The sequence below is a fragment of the Solea senegalensis genome, linkage group LG9 (genome assembly GCF_019176455.1).
Source record: "Solea senegalensis isolate Sse05_10M linkage group LG9, IFAPA_SoseM_1, whole genome shotgun sequence".
NCBI lineage: Eukaryota > Metazoa > Chordata > Actinopteri > Pleuronectiformes > Soleidae > Solea > Solea senegalensis.
Genome location: NC_058029.1, coordinates 1,758,166 through 1,780,216, shown reverse-complemented (window position 1 = coordinate 1,780,216; position 22,051 = coordinate 1,758,166). Strand labels below are relative to the sequence as shown.

At 43.1% G+C, this 22,051-nt stretch overlaps 1 protein-coding gene across 1 annotated transcript in view; it reads left to right on the top strand.

Annotated features, from left to right (window-relative positions):
• The window catches only part of LOC122774726 (raftlin-like), a 107,969-nt gene that overhangs the window by 63,773 nt on the left and 22,145 nt on the right, over nucleotides 1-22,051 (top strand). Inside the window, exons 4-5 of the mRNA XM_044034207.1 lie at nucleotides 38-488; nucleotides 10,445-10,648. Coding sequence (XP_043890142.1) covers nucleotides 38-488; nucleotides 10,445-10,648 — 655 coding nt within the window. The remainder of the gene's footprint in view (nucleotides 1-37; nucleotides 489-10,444; nucleotides 10,649-22,051) is intronic.

Sequence of the window (22,051 nt, the reverse complement as noted above, 5' to 3'; positions counted from 1 at the left end):
TGTTTTGAATTTTTATCTCATTTCTTGGTCCCAACAGCAGATCCAGGACGCTGCCGACCAGGGCGTGAAGTTTGTGGGATTCGTCCAGGAACCCTACGGGGCCCCATGTACCACAATCAGAGAACCGGACACACCGTCCCTGTCACTGCACTCCAGCCCCAGCTCGCTGCTCGGGTCCCTGGGCACCCGCAGCCCCTCCAACCCCTCCAGCCCCACCAGGAACCATGCAGAACCTGGAGCCGAGGCCGAGGACACGGTGGACAAGGAAGGCGACGAGGGAGAGGGAGCGTCGAGTGGGGGGAAGAACCAGAGTGAGAACACGGAGGGGGCAGTGGAGGTCAGTCAGGACGAGGTGTCGCCCGCCACGTCTCCAATATCAGACTTAGACCTGGAGCTGAGGGAGGACAGCTCGCCATGTCACAATAACAACAAAGACGGCACCGGCGAGACCAAGGAGAGGCCAAGATACCGGCTGCGGAGAGGCGACGGTGAGTGGTCTCCATGGTTACCGTCATAAACAAACTTGAAAATGATGTGTCGAGCGGCAAACGTGGACATAAGGACAGTAAATCTGGTCAATGCTGCCACAGAGTTAGACATTCATTTGGCTGTTTACATTTGTAACCACAGCATTTTATCTTGATATACAGTGATAGTGTTTATATAATAAATAAATTAGTCCTTTATCAGTCCTGCAGGGGAAATTCTTTCCCTGCATTTAACCCATCCTCTACTCGAAACCTTCCAGGAACGAAGAAATTCCCAGATTTTTCTTCTAACACTGCAAAAAACAATCTTTCTGCCGTTTGAACGTCTCACGTTTCAACCCCCAAGGTTTGCTGATTTCACGCTTTCCTTAACTGACAGTTGAATCCTTTAATAGAGAAGCTGTAAAAAAATAATAATCTCTTTTGTCATATTAGTCATTCCCTGCCGTTGAAATAGCGTTCTCTGGTTTAGCTCATGTGTGCCCTCATGTGAAGGACATATCACAAACAGATAATGTCAGTGATTATTAAAACATTAAAAAACCATTTAATCTGTTACATTCATAACACAAATGAATTGACAAATGATTCATCTTGAATTCATTTTAGAAATGTGGAAACTATTTGCCAAAATGACTGAAAACATTTGAGTCTGAGCACTTTGACTTCAGAAACATTGGCAGAAGTGGATTTTCCAGTGAAAACTAATCGTAATTGCAAGGATTTCTTTCTTTTTAAGGCGTTTTATTGTGTCTCCATCCCTCCCTGACACCACAGAGAAGCGGCATCTCTTCCAGACACAGTGCCCCACAGTCGCTAATCCCCGAAGCTTGCTGTCAGCAGTGTTTCATAAGAAATATATCCTGTACATGTCCTAATAACCCAGTTATTCACAGAGAGCGCGCTTCCCTCTCTCCATTTTTCAAAGACATCACCTCCTGTGCTTTTGCTGTGGCGTGTTGGGGAGAACATGTCAACAGCGAACACCTCAAAATGCATTTTTATTTTCTTTGTCTGGTTAAACAACGGTTGAACTGAACCTTTAAAAATAAAGACTGAAGCTGCCGGGCTGCAATTAAAGGTCAAAATCTCAGACGGTAAAAACTTAACAGGGTTTTTTAATTCTAAATGACACCAGACCTGCTCCTGGTACACAAATCCAGCGTCCCCTCGACAAATTCAACAGCATGGCATAACCCAGGAATGATAATTATGGTAATTAAAGGTCAGCGCTTCAAACTGTGAAGGGCTGTTGCTGCTGCAGCACTCGGGGGTTCAGTGGATGAATCTCAGGCAGCTTAAAGGGAGAGTTCTGGTTTTCTGAAGCAGAGCTGTGAGATGAATTTTCCTTAAACCTGGAAATGATGACGTTCTCAAATGTCCACAAAGCAGAATGACTCCGTTTGAATGATTCCTATTTTTATATGGAGCAAAGAAACCAGGAAATATTCACGTTTCACTTTTAAGAAGCTGCAAACTCTGATATCTTGTTTTAATTATTTAAAAAACACTTGAGCACAAGAATGTGCAGTATAGACCGTCGTATATCCTTGTTTTTAGCACCTTTAGGCAATGTGACACCAACTATTTAAACACATCTGAGCAAATCTACTCAAAATGTTTAAAATCGGATTGAATTTGTGAAATTTGGAAACACGTCACAGTTCAGAGTTCACTTTCACTTGTTTTTAAGAACAAAAACTAAATAAAAACACACATTAATTTTGTGACTTCTGCACAATTATTGCGACTTTATATCACTACTAAAAACACGATATAAAATGAATCATAAGTTTGACTCAGGAACACATGTCCATATATGGAGTTGTGTGTTATTCCCACGGCCATTTGCCATGGGTTAATTTAGGGTTAAAACATCAAACAGATAAAACACCTTGTCGTCATAAAAACAGCTCTGTAAGTCCTTGAAGTTTTTAAAAAAAAAAACTTTTAACTGTCTCTTTATTCATTCATTCATTCACATTGTGCATTAAAAAAGTTGCATATAAAATCGAGGACCTGGGAGCTTAAGTCTCATCACCAAAAAAACCCAAACGCATGACTTTACGTTGTAACTTTACGTAAAAAACTTCATCACAACTTAATGTTATTCATGTGCATTTTAATAAAGATACGTTTCTCATAGTCTCTGGGAAAAAAAAGTATAAATTGGATTGTTTTGATTCAAAATATGAAGGCGTTTTCATCGTCTTTCGTTAAGAGTTGCACCTTGTGTCGCCTCTGGGTCTGATCCGACCTGACTTTAAAGCCCACATAGACCGGAAGCTCCAATTAACGCTGCGTTTGTGTGAGTGTATCCGCGTCATTACCTCGTTTATGAAACCCTAAAGTTTCAGAACAAACAGTTCAGCCACTGCTGAGAAAATAGTGTTGTATTGTTTTCCTGGGCTCTGCGAAGCGGATCGGCACTTCCTTAATTTGATGTCGTCATCAGAAATCCTCACCACTGTAGCGCCTCCTGTCCAGGCACATCCGGTTGCGTACATCCAACCGCAGAAGAAGAAGAACTACTCTCGTTGTAGCTGCTGAGATGCAGAGCATCCACCGTGCCAGAGGGGGAGCTGTGTATCTGAGAGCTGGCCTATCTATTACATCACTTCCAGGTACCTGGCCAATCACAGGACAGTGGGAAAGCTCTCGTTGGCTGGCCAATCACAACACAGTCCAAAATCTGGGGGTGTGGTTTTGGTCTGAAATAGCGCGGCTGACGAGAGCGTCAGTGAGGAGATATTTTGATCGGCTGGTTTGCAGCGATTAGGAGGTTTTTAACCATGAAAACAAGTTCATATATGTAAGTAGACCTCCATAACTAACATATATGTGTGATACAAGCATTCTATGTCGCCTTTAAGAAGCAGCTTGAATTCTCTTCAGGTGACAAACGCGCGTGTCTTCGTTCCCGTTCACACCTCCGTGACCTCTTTAAACCACAAGCAGCTGCTGATCCCAGATCCTCCGGCTCAGTCGGGGATGAAGGCCCCGGCGTTTCGCGGCTTCGTCCGTGCACGCGCTCGGTGGAGATTCAAGCTGACAGCATCTATAATCTTTAGCCAACGTCTGGCTCAGTATCGGTGCGACTGTGTTTCCGCTTGAAGCCGTGTTACCTTTTGGCCGTTTAACTGAAGAACAGCTTGGTGCCGCAGATCCCCTCTCCAAACACTTGGCAAACTGCGGCGTTGTCATTTCTTGCTATTGCCTCAATCTTACACAACAATGTGCCGCCTTGGGGATATAATCCTTTTCATCCATTACACGAAAAGGATCATATTAAAGCTGTGGTGCAAATAAATTGTACACTCACACGTCGCCGAGTTTCCTTTTCTTCTCTTTTTTTTTTCTTCTCCCACCTCATTGACGTCTGTGTTTTCAGAAATTATAGTTTCAACTTTATTTGAGCATTTCGGATTAGAACAGATGGAGACGCCCACAAACTATCCTCCTCCTCCTCTTCCTCCTACAGACTCTTGAACACGTCTGAGTGTATAATGTGCAAACTGTGCATTAGACTCGCGTCCCAGAGGGAGCGTTAACGCCGGCGTGTGCGTGTGTTTATATACTTTCTGTACAGTTTGTAATGCGATTAGGTTCAAAACACCTTTTACTGGCTGATGCATAATGAATGAACTGCGGTGTGTGTGTGTGTGTGTGTCTGTCTGTCTTGTGCTTCTTCTTTCTATTTTTTGTGTTTGCGTGCAGTAACACACTCTTGGCATGACAGCAGACCACAGCCCACTGGTCCATCTGGGCCTCCCTGCAGTGCATTTTGCAGTGAGATAATCCCCCAGTGCCTCGTCCTCTTCCTCCCTCAGCTTCACAGCTCTCTCTCCCTCTCTCTCTCTGCCTTCCTCTCACCCCCCTCCCACTTTCATGCTGAATCTGAATGCCAGCAGCGACGGTGTAGCAGCCAGCCGGGGCGGTATACTTGGAGCCTGCCAAGCTCCCATGTTCCTCTCTGCTAATGCCCAGTCTGCCGAGGAGGCCCAAGAGTCTCGGCTTGTCCACGCTAATCCTCAGATCTCGAGGTGAGCGCCGTGAAAGCCGCTGGCTCCTGCTCCGGCGCCCTTTAGCTGATAAACCCAACGCCGTCGCTGGGACTGGAACCCGGGATGGAAAGTGAGCCTTTAAGAGAGGAAGAGACTCGGATGCTTAGATGTTTTTCTTTTTGGGGGGGGGATTCTGGTGGGAGAGCAAATTAAAAGTGAAGCGTGGTTGTACGAGGACGAGAAGACTCTGGTGTCTCATAAAAGTCAATTCCACATGAAACTCATTTACATGAGCGAAAAATGCTCCGAGGGAAATAAAAAGCCGGGGAGATTCCATTATTATATTTTATGAAGATACAAAGGAAACTGCTATAAACCCTGATTAATATTTGTGTGGTGATGTGGTTTCCCGCAACTTAAAGTGCGCAGTGGAGGAATTTACAAACGCGACAGATATTTTCTATTTTTAGAAAATCCAGGCAGTCGATGGATTAGCGACACTCGCAGTGTTTTTGGCAGCAGACGTGACTCGCTGTTGCTTTTACCATTTTCCTCAACTTTCACTTCAATCTGCCTTTAATCATCGTCTCATGTTTTTCCACAAACATTATTAATATCCATCATTTTGGGGAATTATTATATCCGTTGTTGGCGTTATCGCCGCGTTCTCCTGCCCGTTTTGGTCTGTTTCTGAGCTGCTTAACACTAAAAATAAACGGGGATTTTTGATAAAAAGAATTCCTGCAAATGAGGTCCAAGGAGGAAATAATTAGATTTTGGTGATAATCCAAAAGTGGGGATACTTTCTCCAGTTTGTTGAATCCAGATAGCAGTGAATAAATGTCTGTAAAATGTTCATCTTAAATCTAGTATAATATCTAGTATACTATGCTGCTGAAACAATGCAATAATGTCCACAATGACATTTTCTCACCTAATACTCAGCTGCATTTATGATTACTCTAGTTTATATATCATATATAATAATAATCTCTATAGATTACTCTTTCAAATTGGGAGGAGACCCTGTGCAGGGGACGCAGAGGCGATTGCTCTAAAGCAGGGGTGTCAAACATACGGCCCGGGGGCCAGAACCGGCCCGCCAGAGGGTCCAATTTGTTAAAATTTCACACTAATCTAAACGTAATTTCGTAATCTAACGTAACAATCAAACGTAATCTAAACGGAAGTTCAGGCGCAGCGGGCGGACACTGGGCTGATGCATGATGATTGGAGGACTTGTCTGAAAGGCGGAGCCCCTATTTTTGATCGACAGTAGACCAGAAAATGACTTTGGTAGACGTTGAAGTCACTTTTTTTAAATATTACTTAAGTAAAAAGTGTTAAACTATATGACATTTACTTTACTTAAGTGTCAAAATTAAGTCTCTGATATAAAATGTACTCGTGTTTTAGAAGTGGTTTCAGTGGTAGGGCTGTGGGTTTAATTCCTGGCTCTGCTAAGTCTACATGTGTCCTTGAGCAAAGACCCTTAACCCCATGTATGAGTAAAAGCAGCTCATCAAGAGTAGAAGAAGCTCTCCATAAATACAGACCATAATACCAACTCTTCTGATTCTATTTGGTAGTAATGAATAACAAAGATAGTTAGAGGAAACGTAGTGGAGTAAAAGTAAAAGTTGCTAGAAATACAAATAACAAAGTAAAGTAGTAGATATAGTACGTGAATTTTGTACTTAAGTAACAAAGTATTTGCAACCTGGTGAATCTGTTATGTTGCCATAGTACAAGCTTTATAAAAACAACATAATAAATATATTTTAATCCCAGATGTAATAAATGACATGAAGAGTTGTTTTTTCTGGTGTCACTGTCCAACGTTAAGACGTTTTTGACGTTAAGACGATGACGTGTCACAGTGGAACGCTCGGCGGCTGAGATCACGTCAGCTGCTGTCAGATCCACCCTTTGATGGAACGGCGTTTAACATCCTAACGACCTCATCACTGACAACGAGTCGGGTCGCTTACGCAGACTTCCTGCTCAGAGGCTTCACGTCGTCTGTTGATGTCATGAATTCATGTGATTAGGTTCAAAGGACTCGCACGCACGCACACGTGTGTGTGTGTGTGTGTGTGTGTGAGTTAAGTATTGAATTATTGGGGCCTTAAGTGAGATTTTACTTCCCAATCCAGACACTAATTCTCAGAAACATTAATACAATCATTGATCAGGAGCTTTTACTTTGCCTTGTGTTGACATTTATGGCTTTCATATCTTAATCTTGTAATAAAAATGGAAATAAAATGAATTACACTACCTTATTATTCCCAGTTTTACCAGTAAATGATCACCTCTTCACTAGACCGCTGCTCTGAGGAGAAATATTGAAAATGTTTTGTTTGTTTCAGTGTCTCTGAAGACACTTTTCCATCATACAGTTCTAGCACGACTCAGCTCTACCCGACTAGATTTGGTATTGTTTTTCATTACTATAGCTCCGCCTCAATGTGGGCGGGGTCAGAGTGCCATGACAGGAAGATCAAGTCGAACAGCGCCGAACTATAGATCAGTTAAAAAGACTGAACAATCCTAAAAAACGTGGGATAAAACAGAACCGATCTTTTAAATGAACTGATTCTAATGATTCAGTTACACTGAAAACAACTGCTTCACAGAACCAATCTTTTAAATGAACTGATTCTAATGATTCAGTTACACTGTAAACAACTGCTTCACAGAACCAATCTTTTTAATGAACTGATTCTAATGATTCAGTTACACTGAAAACAACTGCTTTACAAGTCACCCGTCACTTGTTTGTGTGTATATGTGTGTGTTGCGTGTAAAACAAAGTCACGGCAGTTTCATGCAGCCGTGCAGTGATGACTCCGCCCACGTGGAGTAGCTACTATTTTTGTACTATCACTAATGGAAAAGCAAGTAGAGTTGAGCCGAGTCGTGCTAGAACTGTGTAGTGGAAAATTTCTCAGAGAATGTGGGGGATAAGTGGTGGTGTATGTTGGTTTGTATTGAAACTCAGGTTCTCATGTTGTTTTTATGGAATCTCAAGCACAATCATAACGATCATGTGACTGGTTCACAACGTAAACATGTGAACTGTAAAAAAAAACAGTAATTACGTGAGCAAACCGCCGAAGAGAACCTCATGATGTTGATTTCTTTTCATACTTTCACATTGCGTCCAAAATGAGACGTCCACAGTTTGGACTCATATTGGATTTGATTTTCCTGGCTGTGATGTTTGGTGTCGGACGTGGAAAAAGTCGTTACTGTGGAGGATTAACGGGCTGCTGCTGCTGGTGACACAACATCTCACACAAACTGTTAACAGTGAGGGCAAAAATGGCGTTTTTGCCAAACAGATGCATGTTGAAATGGAAGTTGTTGGGTTTTGTCCCAAGATTTGTTTCGCCATATTGTCTTCATTGTAACCCGGCTAACATTGGCAGGCCTGAGGGTGTGTGTGTGTGTGTGTGTGTGTGTGTCAGTGACTGTTCCGCTGTGATTCGACTTTTCTCAAGAGTGACAAATGATAAGATTTAGGGAATTTGGTGGCCAGCTGTCACATCACTCAGACGAGCCAGACAAGAGATGGTCATATAAATGATTCATTTCTTCCTGGGTGTCTGCCGGACGGATGGACGGCTGGAGGAAACGAGGCGACTGAGCCATGACTCCCTCACTGCCACTTTCAGCACCCCGCGTCAGAGTGTGTGTCTGTGTGTGTGTGTGTGGGTGGACAGGCGGCGGGTGGCCGTGCTGCACATTCTGCTCATCCATCTGGTTCACTTGGGGTATGACAGTCCGACATTTGCATTCGAATGAAAAGGGAGGAGGGGGGTAAAATGTAACCGTGCTGGATATGAATCACTTTCTGCCTGATTCAAACTTCGCTCACATCTCTCTTTTTCTTTTTTTTTTCGTAGCCAAGCAGAGCAAATATTTCACTCACTCACTCACATCACAACAAATAAAACCCGCTCCGCTCTGATTTAGTGCGAGGAGAAGTGACATCCGTGCCGCCCGTAGCGGAGCGGATTTCCAAAGCCGTGCTTCGCTCCCTCTCTCTCACGAGTCTCGCTGCCTTATGTATATTTCTGCTTGATGTAAACAACAGTTAGCAGCGGTGCTTTTTTTTTTTTCTTTCTAAATGCATTATTCAAACTTATGCTTTTAACTGACGGTGTAACAATGAAACTCTTTCAAGTGCAACACACGGCAGAGTTACATCTCCTCGGTGAGAGATTAAAAGGAATATGTGAGTGACGTGGAGCGTGAACGCGATCAAATCGATTCCTGTTTGTTGTGGAAAAGGAAACACGTTCGGATTTTCTTTAGGTTTCGCGTTGACCTTTTGAGGAAAACACAAATCTCAGTTTGATGTATTTATCTGCTTTGCACCGTGAGGACATTTGCTCATGATATGATATATATAAAGTAACCAGAAAATGAATAAGAATTCACCGCATGCATCTTTAATTCCTCCTTCAAAGTCCTACAAAAAATAAAGGCTACCACTGTAGGAGTTGCATAATAGGATTCATGGAAACTTAATAGCCACTGCAAAAATAATAAATGGAGGACATTTAAATACATTGAATAATGCCGACCATTTTGAATTTTAAACAGATTTTGTGTCATTGCTGCTTTATTTTTTTGCCTCGTACGATTTCTCAAGTTTTCAAGCACCCATGAAAAAAGCAGCCTCTTAACATGTCGTCTGCGAGTATTATCCGTGTCCATACTGAATGGTTTTTCCCGGCGCTGTCGACGGACACGATGAACACAAACCATGGCCAGAGTTTGTTGGCGAGGACACTTGTTGACTGTCCACACATGAGCTGAGTTCCCCTGGTCGATTATCACTCAGAGAATAAATGTACGAGCCGAACCGAGCTGAGCTGAGCGGCGTCATGGAAAAGTGCCATTATTTAGACCTTTAATGTGAACATTATTTTAGTCACAAGATATTGCAGCTTATTGGGGCAATGGTAGCTCAGTGGGTGAGTGAGTCGTCTTTCAACTTGAAGGCTGCGGGTTCAATTCCTGGCTGCGCTAGGCACCATGTGCCCATGTATCTTTGGTCAAGACGCTTATTCATTCACCCATTCACATGTGCAGCTCATTTTCTATCTTTCATACATTCATTCACATTCTTCCAGCACAACTAAAAACACTTCATTGGGTCGTTTTCAGTTGACAGGACAAAAATTGTGCGGCCATGGTTCAATAATCATCACCTCCATTAACCCGTGTGTTATCACCCTGTCGTCGCTGACAGGATTTGGCATGCTATGCTAAAACTATGGACTGACGAACCCCATGACCCTCATGTTGGGGATAAAGTGATAGAAGATGGATGGATGGATGGATGGATACTGGGAAAGCTTTAATTGCGCTCTTATACTTGTCATTACGGTAGAACCTCAGGACTTCCACGGAACGACCGTCCAATCACAGACGAGACTCACCGGCACGCAAGGCCGGCTCTTGGCATAGGCAATATAGGCGGTCGCCTAGAGCGCCATCTGCTGGAGGGGCGCCGCAAAGCGCAAAAACAATGAAAATAAAAATGATTTTCTATTCCCAGTCGCCCTCATTTGGGTGTTCTCTCTTGAAAATAATAAATATTAACAAATGAATAAACAATAATGTTCCTAAAATGTGGTGCTGCTGAATCACATGACGGGTGACCTCAGGGTCAGAGCAGGGGGGGGGCACCGGAGAGCAATCTCGCCTAGGGCACAAAATTAGGTAGAGCCGGCCCTGCCGGCACGTCACCCATATGTGTGATGTCTGCTTCTCAGTACCGTAATTCCTAAACGGTTGAATAACTGCCAGGAATTGAAAGTTATCTTGGAAAATTGAGGACAATTTTGTGACAATTCTACTGATTATCTTGACGGTCATAAGGGGGTTAACGAGTCAAATCAACAACAACGATTGTTTGTATTTCTGTTTCTCCAGGAGTGGAACTGCTCGCCCTCTACAACCACCCGCCCGTCAGAGAGAGCCAGGCCAAGTACTACACCGTCAAGGTGCCGCTGCGAGTTCAGAACTGCGACGACGGCGTCAAAGGCGTGGAGGCCAACTGGCTGGATCACATGACCCAGCACTTCAACAACGGAGCCTCGCTGGTGGACGGATACTTCTACCTGGGCAACGTCAACGGTGAGTCCGCGGCGCGAGGTGTGAAGTTTTTTTTTTGTTTTAAATATCCACACGTGTAGTTAAGGTTACAGCTCACACGCTGTCGGAAAAGACATTCAAATGAAAAGGTCACAATGTACAAAAGAATACATCATTTAACCAATTATAATGAAGCCTTGGCTTTTTATTATCCCCGTTTTTCTTAAAGCTCAGAATATTAGCCATTAAAAACTGAATTAGCAGTGAAATTGTTTCAATCAAGCAGTTGCTGTGAAATTCACAGAAAGTCTGTGGCAGGTAATGGTTCATCTCGCCCTGTTTGGTGTTAATTATGGCATTCATTCATATCTGAAAGTAGTTGGAACGCGTTTGACTGATGCAATAGAGAATATAGCACCTTGATATGTTTGATATTTCAAGCTTAAAACTTTTTTAACGTTACTTCTGAGTCAAAGTGCTCGCTTGTGAAAAGGTCCACTCATCGTCAGACCCACAGAGAGTCAGTGGTAAAGTCCACAAAGAAGAATGGCAGACAGCTTTTTCCATTTAGTAGAATTATTAAGCAGAAACCAGTGTGCGGCATCTGCCCTGCATCTGTTCCGAGCATCTTTATCAATCTTGATTGTTCATCACAAAACATGAAGCGCTGAAACAAAGTACAGCCCAGATATTCCTCTCAGGAATTTGTGGCTCTAACTAGAGCCAGAAATCCTTGGATTTAGATGTATTAGGGGGTCAGAAACTCAAATTATGGGATGCTAATGTTGCTGTCTGTGTCAAGAGGCATCTTCAGGCGTTGACACCACCAACAATAAATTGACCCAATCGATTATAGCTTCAGAGAGGCCCTTCATTAAAACTGCAGATTGCAGTCTGGTGGTGATACCTCCGGTCACCAACGTCTTTCACAAGTGTGTCAGGGAACTATGGTGGCCCTCGTGTACCAGGAAGGATGTAGTCTCCAAAAGTCCCGCTCTGCCTTGTTTGAAAAAGTCATTTAGACTTTCAAAAATTAGGTTTATGTAAGTTTTGACATGACTGAAAGTTAGTGTATCATTAATATTTAACTTTGAATATTGGATTGATATTAATGTTACTGTCGATCGCAAGTTTCGCTTGTTTTTTATAGCAATTGACTCCTTATAATGGTTATTATAAACCTTATCAGTATTTGTCGTATTACTACGACCACCACTACTACTACTTTTGATTGATTAAAAGTATTTTTCATGTTCTACATGTACCAGCAATTCACACAGTAGAAGAAGGAAATACGCTACAGTTCCAAATGCAATGACTGCGTACTTGTGTACCCCGGACTTACTCCCAAGTATGTACTTGCATACTTGGGACGTACGACAGGAGTACATACTCCCCAAGTACGAGAGTACACATAGAAGTCTGCGTATTGAGAAGCGGGTTTGTATGGATCAGGTTGAGTCCTTATTCTAAGGAGACAAAAACCAAACTATTTTCATTTTATTGCAATTATACACTTTTACTACTTATGGGTAGTATACTGAATTCCTGCCAATAAACCTCCTTTAATGTTACACCGTGGACCTGTAAAACAACATCCAGCCCATGCTTTTATAAAGTTAGAATCCGGTAGCGTGCCACGTTCCACTGTGGATAGAGACTGTTAGTAAAAAAGATATAAAAAAAATATAAGAACTCCTGGAAGATTAAAGAAAACGGGAGCAGTGCATCATCTTTTTTCCTTTTTCTTCACAGACAATAGAAGCGTGTAGGCTCCATCTCTCCAGTGTGCCGCGCGCTTGACTCCGCGATTCCTCATTCGACGGGGACACTTTAGGAACTGAGGCTTCTGTCTCACGCTCTTTCATGTTGGGGGTCTCTCCTCCTCCATCAGAGTCTGGCAGCTCTGTGCTTCACTGTGACACTGGAGAAATAATCCAGCCCGAGTAAATAAGAGCCATAATTCATTAGTCTGGGAAAGTGAACGCCTCAGCAGCTCTGAAACACAGATAATTAACCTGATAACAAATTAGTGCCTCCTTGCATATTTTATGTCCTGAGAATGGAGTAATGAAGTGTATTATTGTGATTACATTTTATTCTGCCTATTATAGCCCTCTAACATATTTAGCATTTTTCATGCACTGGTAAGATACGCGTCTCCTGAACGGTGAAATTACCGGGTAGACGAGAAAGCAGATTGACTCCATTATGAAAACTGTCTCACTTCCTCTGACTTATTGGGCCGCAATTCCGCACTCGCAGCTTCAAGCTCCGGCTCTTCAGAGAAACCGACAACTTTGCAGAGGTGAACTGCTGCACTGTTGTGGATTTGTGGTCTGCTGAGAGCAGCTGGCGGTACGACTTCAAAGCGGCATCCCGTTTGTTGTTAGCAGCTAATTACATCAAACAGCCGCGCAGCTCGGGGCTTTAGGATCAGTATCCGATCCTGAATATTTAGGAACTTCTTCTGCGAGGCAGTCTCTGAATTCACAACGAGGTGCTCAATACGGGGGTTGGAGGCCATTTCAAATTCCGGACACTTCCAAGGACAAGAAGGCGACACGCGGAGGGACACCTGCACATAGCGTGATGATGAGATTGTAGTGACATTGACAATGTTGGTGTCTCTCAGCTGGTCAATTACAGATAGGCACACCTGACCGGTCAACTACTTGGTCACGCAAATATCTAATCAGCCAATCACTTGGCAGCAACTCAATGCATTTAGGCATGTAGACATGTTGAAGAGGACTTGCTGAAGTTCAAACCAAGCTTCAGAATGAACACGCTAGACCAGGGGTGTCAAACTCATTTTTGTTCAGGGGCCACATACAGCACAGGTTGATCTCAAGAGGGCCGGACCAGTAAAAATAGTAAAATAATAGCATAATAACCTATGAACAACAAGAACCCCTTTGTTTTTTCTCCTTTGTTTTACATTTAATCAACGATATTTTTACAAAACATGAAATTTCTTGAGAAATAAAAGTGCAATTTCAACAATATCGTGCCCAAATATACTATTTACACAGCACACAGGATCTAAAAAGGCACAGCATTTAGTCACAGGTATCTGGATGAGAAAAAATATTGTATTTGACATTACGTTTAGATTGTAACCGTAGTGTGAAATTTTAACAAATTTATCCTGTGGGCCAGATTGGACCCTGCGGCGGGCCGGTTCTGGCCCCCGGGCCGTATGTTTGACACCCCTGCGCTAGACCGATCGGACTATTTCAGAACCTGCTGATCCACTGGAATTTTCTCACATAACCATTTGTACATTTTACTGAGAAAAAAACAAGAAATATCTATGAGAAAATGGCTTGTTGACGCCAAATATTGGAGGAGAGTGGACTGTCTCACCTTATTGTTGTGCAGAAATAACACAATCAGCACACAGTTGTGTGCTTTTGAGGCCTGATTTATTGGCGATTTAGTTCAATTCTCATTGTGTTTAATTCTTCGTGGTCACCAGGTTGGTTGGTATAGACAATCAAATCTCGTGAGAAGTACGGTCATTCTTTATTCTATACAGTATTTAAGTATAAATCAGTGGAGGAATACAGGTTTCATACACTTCTGCATTGGCTTCAGTCTCTGGACGGGTAGATTATATAAAGTCTCTGTGCTAAAAGCTTGTGAAGTAGATGAAAATGAAAGCTTCAAATGTGACTAATTATTCAATTCTTTTTGAAATGCGTCAGTGTTTGCTTTGATAATAGTTGGCATTATTTCCCCTGTTGGTTTATAGAAAAATACACCAATTTTCACGTACCTGCAAAGAGACTGAAGGGGGGAGGAGGGGGGGAACACACCTCGGCACTCGCACAAGCGCACCGCCCCACGTGTCCCCGTGCTCCTTCGAGAGAGGGGTTTCCATGGTGAAGCTGGAAGGAGAAAAGATGCGGATGCGTTGTTTGTGGATACGTGTGCGCCTGCGATGATGCATGCCCGTGTTTTTAGACCTCGTTTGAGCCACAGGGTCAGATATTAGAGTTCTATTAAATCTCCAGACCCTAAGCTGCATGGAGACTCCCACTGTCATAAGATGCACATTAAAGATTCATACACACCATGGCTCTGCCTGCAAACACACTCACACAGTCTTCATGGAGAATAAAAATAACTGGTCCTACTGAGGCAGAACTTCATTTCTGGGGGAACTGGTTAAGATTTGAACTGAAGAAGAAGAATAGCAGCATCAATCTGTGTGTGTATACTTGGACGTACGTCTTTGTGAGGACCAAAAACCCCATAAACCACAGGACATGAGGACAATTTTAGCAGGTCCTCGTGTTTCTTCACAGCTTAAAAGGCTTTTAGACTTGGTTTTAGGTTTAGAATTTAGGGTTTGTCATGGTTAAGGTTAGGGTAACGTGCTCGAGTGTCCTCACTAAGAATGCTGTAAAAGATTTGTGTGTGTGTGTGTGTGTGTGTATCTCCAGAGCCACAGTGAGGATCCATAGCACAGTTTTGAGACATTGAGCTATTCATACACACTGACAGTCAGCTCTCAATGGTTTCTAAATTTGGGCGAAAGGAAAAGGAGGGGGGAAAAAAAGAGGGATGGACTTAGTGAGAGAGCGATACAGGGAATATGAAATTCCAATAAGGTTTTTTTTTTTTCATTTTCTTCTTCTTACACTGTGAAAAGAAATCTATGGAAAGCGAGAAACTGTGCAGGCCTTTCTCTGAGACAGGATTTAACGGAAGGTGGAATGAAAAACTCGGGCTTTGTGACATTTGTTACAGTTATGAGACTATCTACAGGATGTATGCATGAGTCTCTGTGTGTGACGAGGTTTTAAAAGCTGCACTTATGAGAAAGATGTCTCATGTCTGAATCCCATCCCCACGTTTTTAAAATACTGTTTTGTTCTTGGCTCCTCCCACCGGGACAAACAAACACACTTTAAAGTTGACGCATGACTGAATGCAAATCATGTTATATTGCATTTCTTGTCCAACTCTCGGCATATTGCTGAAATGGTGACTTTTCCACTAAAGGGACGTGTACGTCCAGCTGCTTCTCAGTGCGGCGAAAAAGGAGGCGCCCTCTCTCCGCATGAGCTGCCCTGAGACACACACACACAAAAACAACACAATTTAAGAGTGACGACATACGAAAAGCGTCATCAGGGAGGAAAACACTAGAGGCTGAAATAACAGCAAATACTAGAACAGCACACGCAAATGCTCCCTCAGTCATGTCTGATAGTTTTGCTTGACAGAGCCTGTTTTCACATGCAAACAAATAACGTTACATTATTTCTGTCCAAAATAATGTAACTGCAGCTTTACTTACTAGTGTTCAGGCGTGTAAAGTACACAAAGGTGACCCACTTTTGTGTACTGTTGACAAACTGGCATTTTTACTCATGCATCGCGACTTACCCGTGACACTCTTGAGTTCACTTCATGTATAACACAGTAGCAGCTGTTCAGCAGCGGCGCTGGGTAATAATGATGTATAGTTTATGTTAATAAGCAATAATGAAGTATTGTGCCGCTGAGGCTGTGACTGTTTTCATAACGTGAAGTGAGTTCACTGCACGTTATTTCAACCCAACTCTGGATAAAGTTGTGAGATATTAAAACAGATCATGTTCACGGTTGTAGGAATCGAGTGTAATACGGTTTTCTCCCTGAAATGGATAAATAAAAACAACTAACTTGGTTAGAGATGGAGCTTTTGTTGGCAGCGGTAGAGCAGGTAAAGCATCTCTGGTTCCTTAGTTCGTATAATGGTGATGTGTCATCAAGTGAAAATACTGGACCCCAAATACTCTCCACAGTCAGAGCGGCTGAGATGAGATGTCGCCGTGTATGCGGCACATTAACTATTCACCATGTTTTACCACAGACAGACTCGGGGAAATTACTTTTTTTTTTACACAAGGTTGAGTCTGTAAATATAGATTTATCTTGAAATGTCGTTTGGGAAAGTTGTGCCGGGTGGACAGAGGATTAAACCCCCGTCTACAGCTGAAAGAAAAACAAATTAGTCCTAATCCATGTTTATCATTATCTTCTTTTCATATCTGCCCTCTCGGACGACTCCACCTTGCGTCAGTGAACATCTCCCGGTCACAGGACTCTGCTCATGTGCATTAACAGTGTTTTAACCATTAATTAGTGGAAAACGGACATTAATGAATATCAAAAGCAGGTGTGCCATTGCTCGCTTGCCCTAATCCTCTGTATCTGATTTCACGATGGATTATACATCTCTGTGTATCCGTATGCTCTTTTCACCGACAGCTGAATTCTGCCCGGTAACCCACCGGTAACCAGGCTGCAGCTGCCAAATATTTGGCTCCACATTCAGTCCACACACACACACGTTAGCCACACTCGTCTGTCTGTCCCTCTCTGGATGTCCACTCGTCCTGTTTAAAATATAGATAAGCTGTCAGCAGCCTGTCTCCACCTCTCAGAGGGAGTTTCTGACACGCATATTTAGATCACGTCAGCAGACACGAGCGGGAGCAGGGTCACTTTCAGGCTAAGCTCTAGGCGGTCAGGTGGACGTGAACGCACACACTGATCTGCAATTCACCTGTGACCAGAAAAACACACACTCTCTGTGTGTGTGTGTGTGTGTGCGCTGGACTGGGTTCAATTCAAGTGTACAGACTTTTGATAGAAATACCGAAAAAAACACTCGCAAATATGGAAGTTGACTTCCAATTCGTTGTCTTTTAACAGATTTATTGCAATATTTATATTTATTACAATTGCTTATATTCAAATAACAATGAAACTGAATGAAAGCTTCTTTTCCGGGCAAATTTTATCCTCCGTCCTTATCGGGAAGTCTTTGATAAACTGTTTTGTTTTGTCACGTTTAGCAGTTAGCGCGCTTTGCTGATGTTTTCATTTGACTCACAAGTCTGTGTAAAGTGCTGCTGCTGCTGAAGCAGATGAAGAAGAAATGAGTGTGTTCACCCTAATAGTAGATCAAAGCCATAAAAAAAAAAACCACGTGCATAGCAGAGTCTTGGGAGTGAATGTAGATTAAACACTGCTCGAAAACTTGTTTAAACTCGGGATTAAACAGATATTTTGACCATTGGGAATGGGTGATATATACGTATAGTATAGTATAAAGTATTAGTACCCAACAACAACTTGTCTTTCTTCTTGTAGGATGTATAGACGACTGCATCTATCAGATTCACAGCAGATCTGGATCTAATGTCACTGCAGCATTGGTTCGGTTGTGACTTCACATCAACAAATCCCCGAGTGCACATATCTGCGTCTTTCATATTCAAAAGACAGACTTAGTTTTTCACGTCACGTCAGTCGCCGTGGCCACGAGAACAAGACCAGAGAGAGTAATGCCGACTGCAGAGAAGCTCAGACTCGCTTGAGGGCATTTAAGGACAGACAAAGAACCACGTCTGCTTCTCGCCCCAGCAGCCTGCGAGATAACTGAGTCTGAGCAGTCAGAGCTGATTTCTCTTTTCAGATAGACGTGCTTACTCACCGCCCACCCACATCTTTATAGGTTAGGCTCAGGAAAATGCCTGGAAATGGCTGACAATGTTGTTTAATGAGATTCTCAACTCTTATCATAAAAAAAAAAAGTGCATCTGTTTGGAGTTTTTCATACATACATAGTTTGTAAGTTGCTCACTCGCCTGCACCAAAATCCATAGAGAAAATCCACATTTTTATGTCATGGGGACTCAGGAGCTGCTGCTCCACCACAGCCTTGTTTTTGATAAGTTTGTGTCATTTGGTAAATCCAAACAAAGGATAACACAGAGAGGATGTCTTAATAGATGAATTTGTACATCCTGATGGAGGTAGCAGTGGATATACAACTCCTGTTTGCCGTGATGTAAAATCAATGATTTTCTCTATGGACTTTGGTGCGGGGTAGTGTGGTGTTTACAATGTAGAGCAAAGGCCTGTTCGTTTACATGTTAGTCGTGTTACAAATGAGACTGAGCATGGCTCTTGTGGTTGCTGTGTTGTCTGACTAAGTGTATACATGCAGGAGTAATCGGACTATGAATCCCATTATCCAGGTATGTTAGTCCGACTAAGACGACCTCGATTTTCCATTCCAATCCAATCCATATTTAGTCCTACAGCACATTTAAAAACAACAGAGTTGACCCAAGTGTTGTCCATCGCATAAATACATACATACAGATAAAAAACAGGGTATGAAACAATGTAAACTAAAAGCAATATAAAAGAACAATAACTGGAATATGAAACCAATAAAACACAGAAACAAGGTCAATAAAATCTACACATATAAAACACTAAAACTGCCAACACATGGTCAGGGAACGTCAAGCAGAAGCAGTGGGTTTGTGTCTGATTTTTGTCAGACTAACGTGTTTACGTGACACTAAGAAAACCAAATTATTGTCTTAGTCTGACTAACATCAGACTTTTAACATGCACATAAACGCACCGACTAACTCACCACACTTTAAAAAACCTGATTTAGCCCTTATAGTTTCATATAGTGTTGACTACAAAGCTTCTTGGCGCACTGGGAAAATAGTGTATATTCAAAAATCTAAAATCCAAACCTTTTAATTGGTTTTTCAGTTCTATGGCAATAAACAAGATACCCATGTTTTAGGTGATGTAATTGTTTAACATTTATCTACATGTATCTGACGCTGCAGCAGTAGGTAGCTGCACAGTTGTTGACAGCTTCATGGGAACAACATCGTGTTTGCCAATTTGAAACTCCGCATGCTAGTGACTGATGTAAAACAGCATGTTTCCGAGCACGTCCATGAATATTAAGAACAACACTGCTTCCAAACTGACGGAACACTAATGACTTGCAGGCTCAGCACATTCAACTCTCAGTCTCTGTGTGTTTGTCTGTGATCCTTTTCTCTGACATTGTGCGTGTCCTCCCGACAATGCCATTTGGTTTTTTTATGTCCCACAGAACACCAGGGTTCTTCAATCCTGGTCCTGGGAATCCACTGCCCCGCATGTTTTAGATGTTTACCTGCTGCTAAAACATGCAGGGCAGCTGAGCCAGAAGACAAAGCTCTCGATCTACCGGTCAATGTTTGTTCCTACCCTCACCTGTGGTCATGAGCGGTAGGTCATGACTGTAAGAACAAGATTGCGGGTACAAGTGGCCAAAATGGGTTTTCTCAGAAGGGTGGCTCGGGTCTCGCTTAGAGATGGGGTGAAAAGCTCAGTCCTCTGGAAGGGACTCAGAGACGAGCTGGTGCTGCTTTGTGTGGGGAGGACCAAGGAACCAGGAGAGATTATATCTCCTTGCTGGCCTGGGAGAGGCTGAGGATCCCCTAATCAGAGTTGGACAATGTGGCTTGGGAAAGGAAAGTCTTGGGTTCTCTGCCAGAGCTGCTACCAATGGATTGATGGATGAATGATCATATTGGAATATACATTTTCATATTTCTGATATCCCTTCCAGTCATCTTGGCTGCTGGATTGACCACTCAATCTTTTCAAGAGGACATTTACAACCAATCACTATCTGTGGCTCCAATTGCACTTCCTCCACCCATCATGTGGAGACGCACGACTCAGCATGGATGCTCCACAGCCAAAGTTGCTACAGACCAGTTGTTATAGATCACTTCTGCCGTGTATATTCCTGATGTTCTCTCAAATAATAATCACAAAAACAACTGTTTAAAGTCTCCATGAAAGAAATCCGTTATCCACAGCATGTTTGAATTTAGAGGTGCATTCAAGGAACCTCGTAAATGTCATTACCTTTGCAACCACACATTTAATCCTTGAATTGAACAATTATTCATTATTGTTGGGTTTTTTTTTATCTTGTCATGACTATCACCATGCTAATCAGTCTTTAAATATCGTGGTACGGAGTATCGCATCGAATCATCCCCAGCCACGTGCTGTCACCGACTTGCTTATGTGTCTTGTAGTCCCAGTGCTGTCACTCCCTGTTTTTAGAGTGACTGTATTCACATAGCTCACCCTACGTGACCTTGAGCATGTGAATCAAGGAGAGCTGCAGAACTATTTGGTTTTTGCAAGTGTAAACAACTTATTCTCAGTCGGCCCAGCGGCTGCAGCGGCTGCTGCTGCTCAGCTCTCAGTCAATAGACACAAGATAATGTTTATTCGTGCGCGCAACCGAAGCATTCCCCCGGCGGACTCGACGCCCCCGGCAACCGACTCCTTCTCTTCCACTTCCCTCATTCTCTCTCCCCTCTGCTGAGCGTCTGTCTACGTTATCACCAGAGACAGGCTTCTGGAGCGACTCAGCCCCGTGTCGAGACTCACCTGAGTGATCCCTGTTGGTCTGGCAGGGAACCGATGTTGGGCCTCGGTGACTTACATTTTACAAAATGACTTCTTTCCAATTATACGCCTGCAAGAGGGGAGGGTTGACAAATGACGTAGTAGAGCGCTGGAGGGGGGAGGAGGGGAGGAGGTGGAGAAGGGGTGAAAATGAACAATGACAGTGTCTATATTTGAGAGAGAGCCAGAAGATTTCTGAGAGATGTCTTCTATTGAGTGCACAGATCCTAAATGGCTTTTCAGGGAAGGGGGGAGTAAAAGAGCCTGTCATCCCTCCTCTCTCTCTCTCTCTCTCTCGCTCTCTCTCTCTACCTCTGCTCTTCCTCCCCCCTCCCCCCCTCTCTCTGTGGGCTCTCCAGCCGCCTCTCATCCCCCTATTATTAGAGCCCAGTAATGAAATGTGGAGTGTCTTGTATTGTTGCAGGGCCCAGGCAAACTGTATTAGTGTGTAAATGGTGTGGGAGTAATGAGAAAGCACTATGGCCAGACGGGAAGACTGGACTGTGGAGTGTGTATTGTGTCCACGTGTGTGTGTGTTTGTAAGTGCATGTACATCAAAGGAATAACAAGAGACATGGGGTGAAAGAGGGTCCCGGCTCATTGGGGGCCACATGCCAATCCTGCGATTGTTAGCCCCTGACAGACGTGAAGCTTAAAAAGATCTATTTGGTCAGCAGCACACAGTCTGGCTACAGTGGCCTAAAGCATCAACATCGACGTTTTATGTCTTTTTTCTCTCTCTTCACGTCTTTTTAAGGTGAATTATACCGGCTTAGTACACGGATTTATGCTTTAATGCCTTACGGACTGACTTCATTAAATCAGCGGCTATGTTTTTTGCTTCTGCTACAAATTCTGTCCGTCATTTTTTCCCTGTCTTGTTTTCTTGTGCCCTGAGTCCTCAGGACTCATAAAAACCGCTGCATTTTAAAAATCCCATTAGCCACTGGGTTTCACCTTAGCTTCTCTGTTGTAATTAGCCTCTGTTTAGCTTCCAAGTATGAAAACCAGCAGGGTCCTGGAAACCAGTGATGTAGCGCGCGATGTCTCCTCTCCTTTTCTAACACCCCAGAAGGGGAATACCTGCTCCTTTCTTTTACACTGTCTCCCTGCATAATGTATAAAGTGCACATTGCTCATACAAAT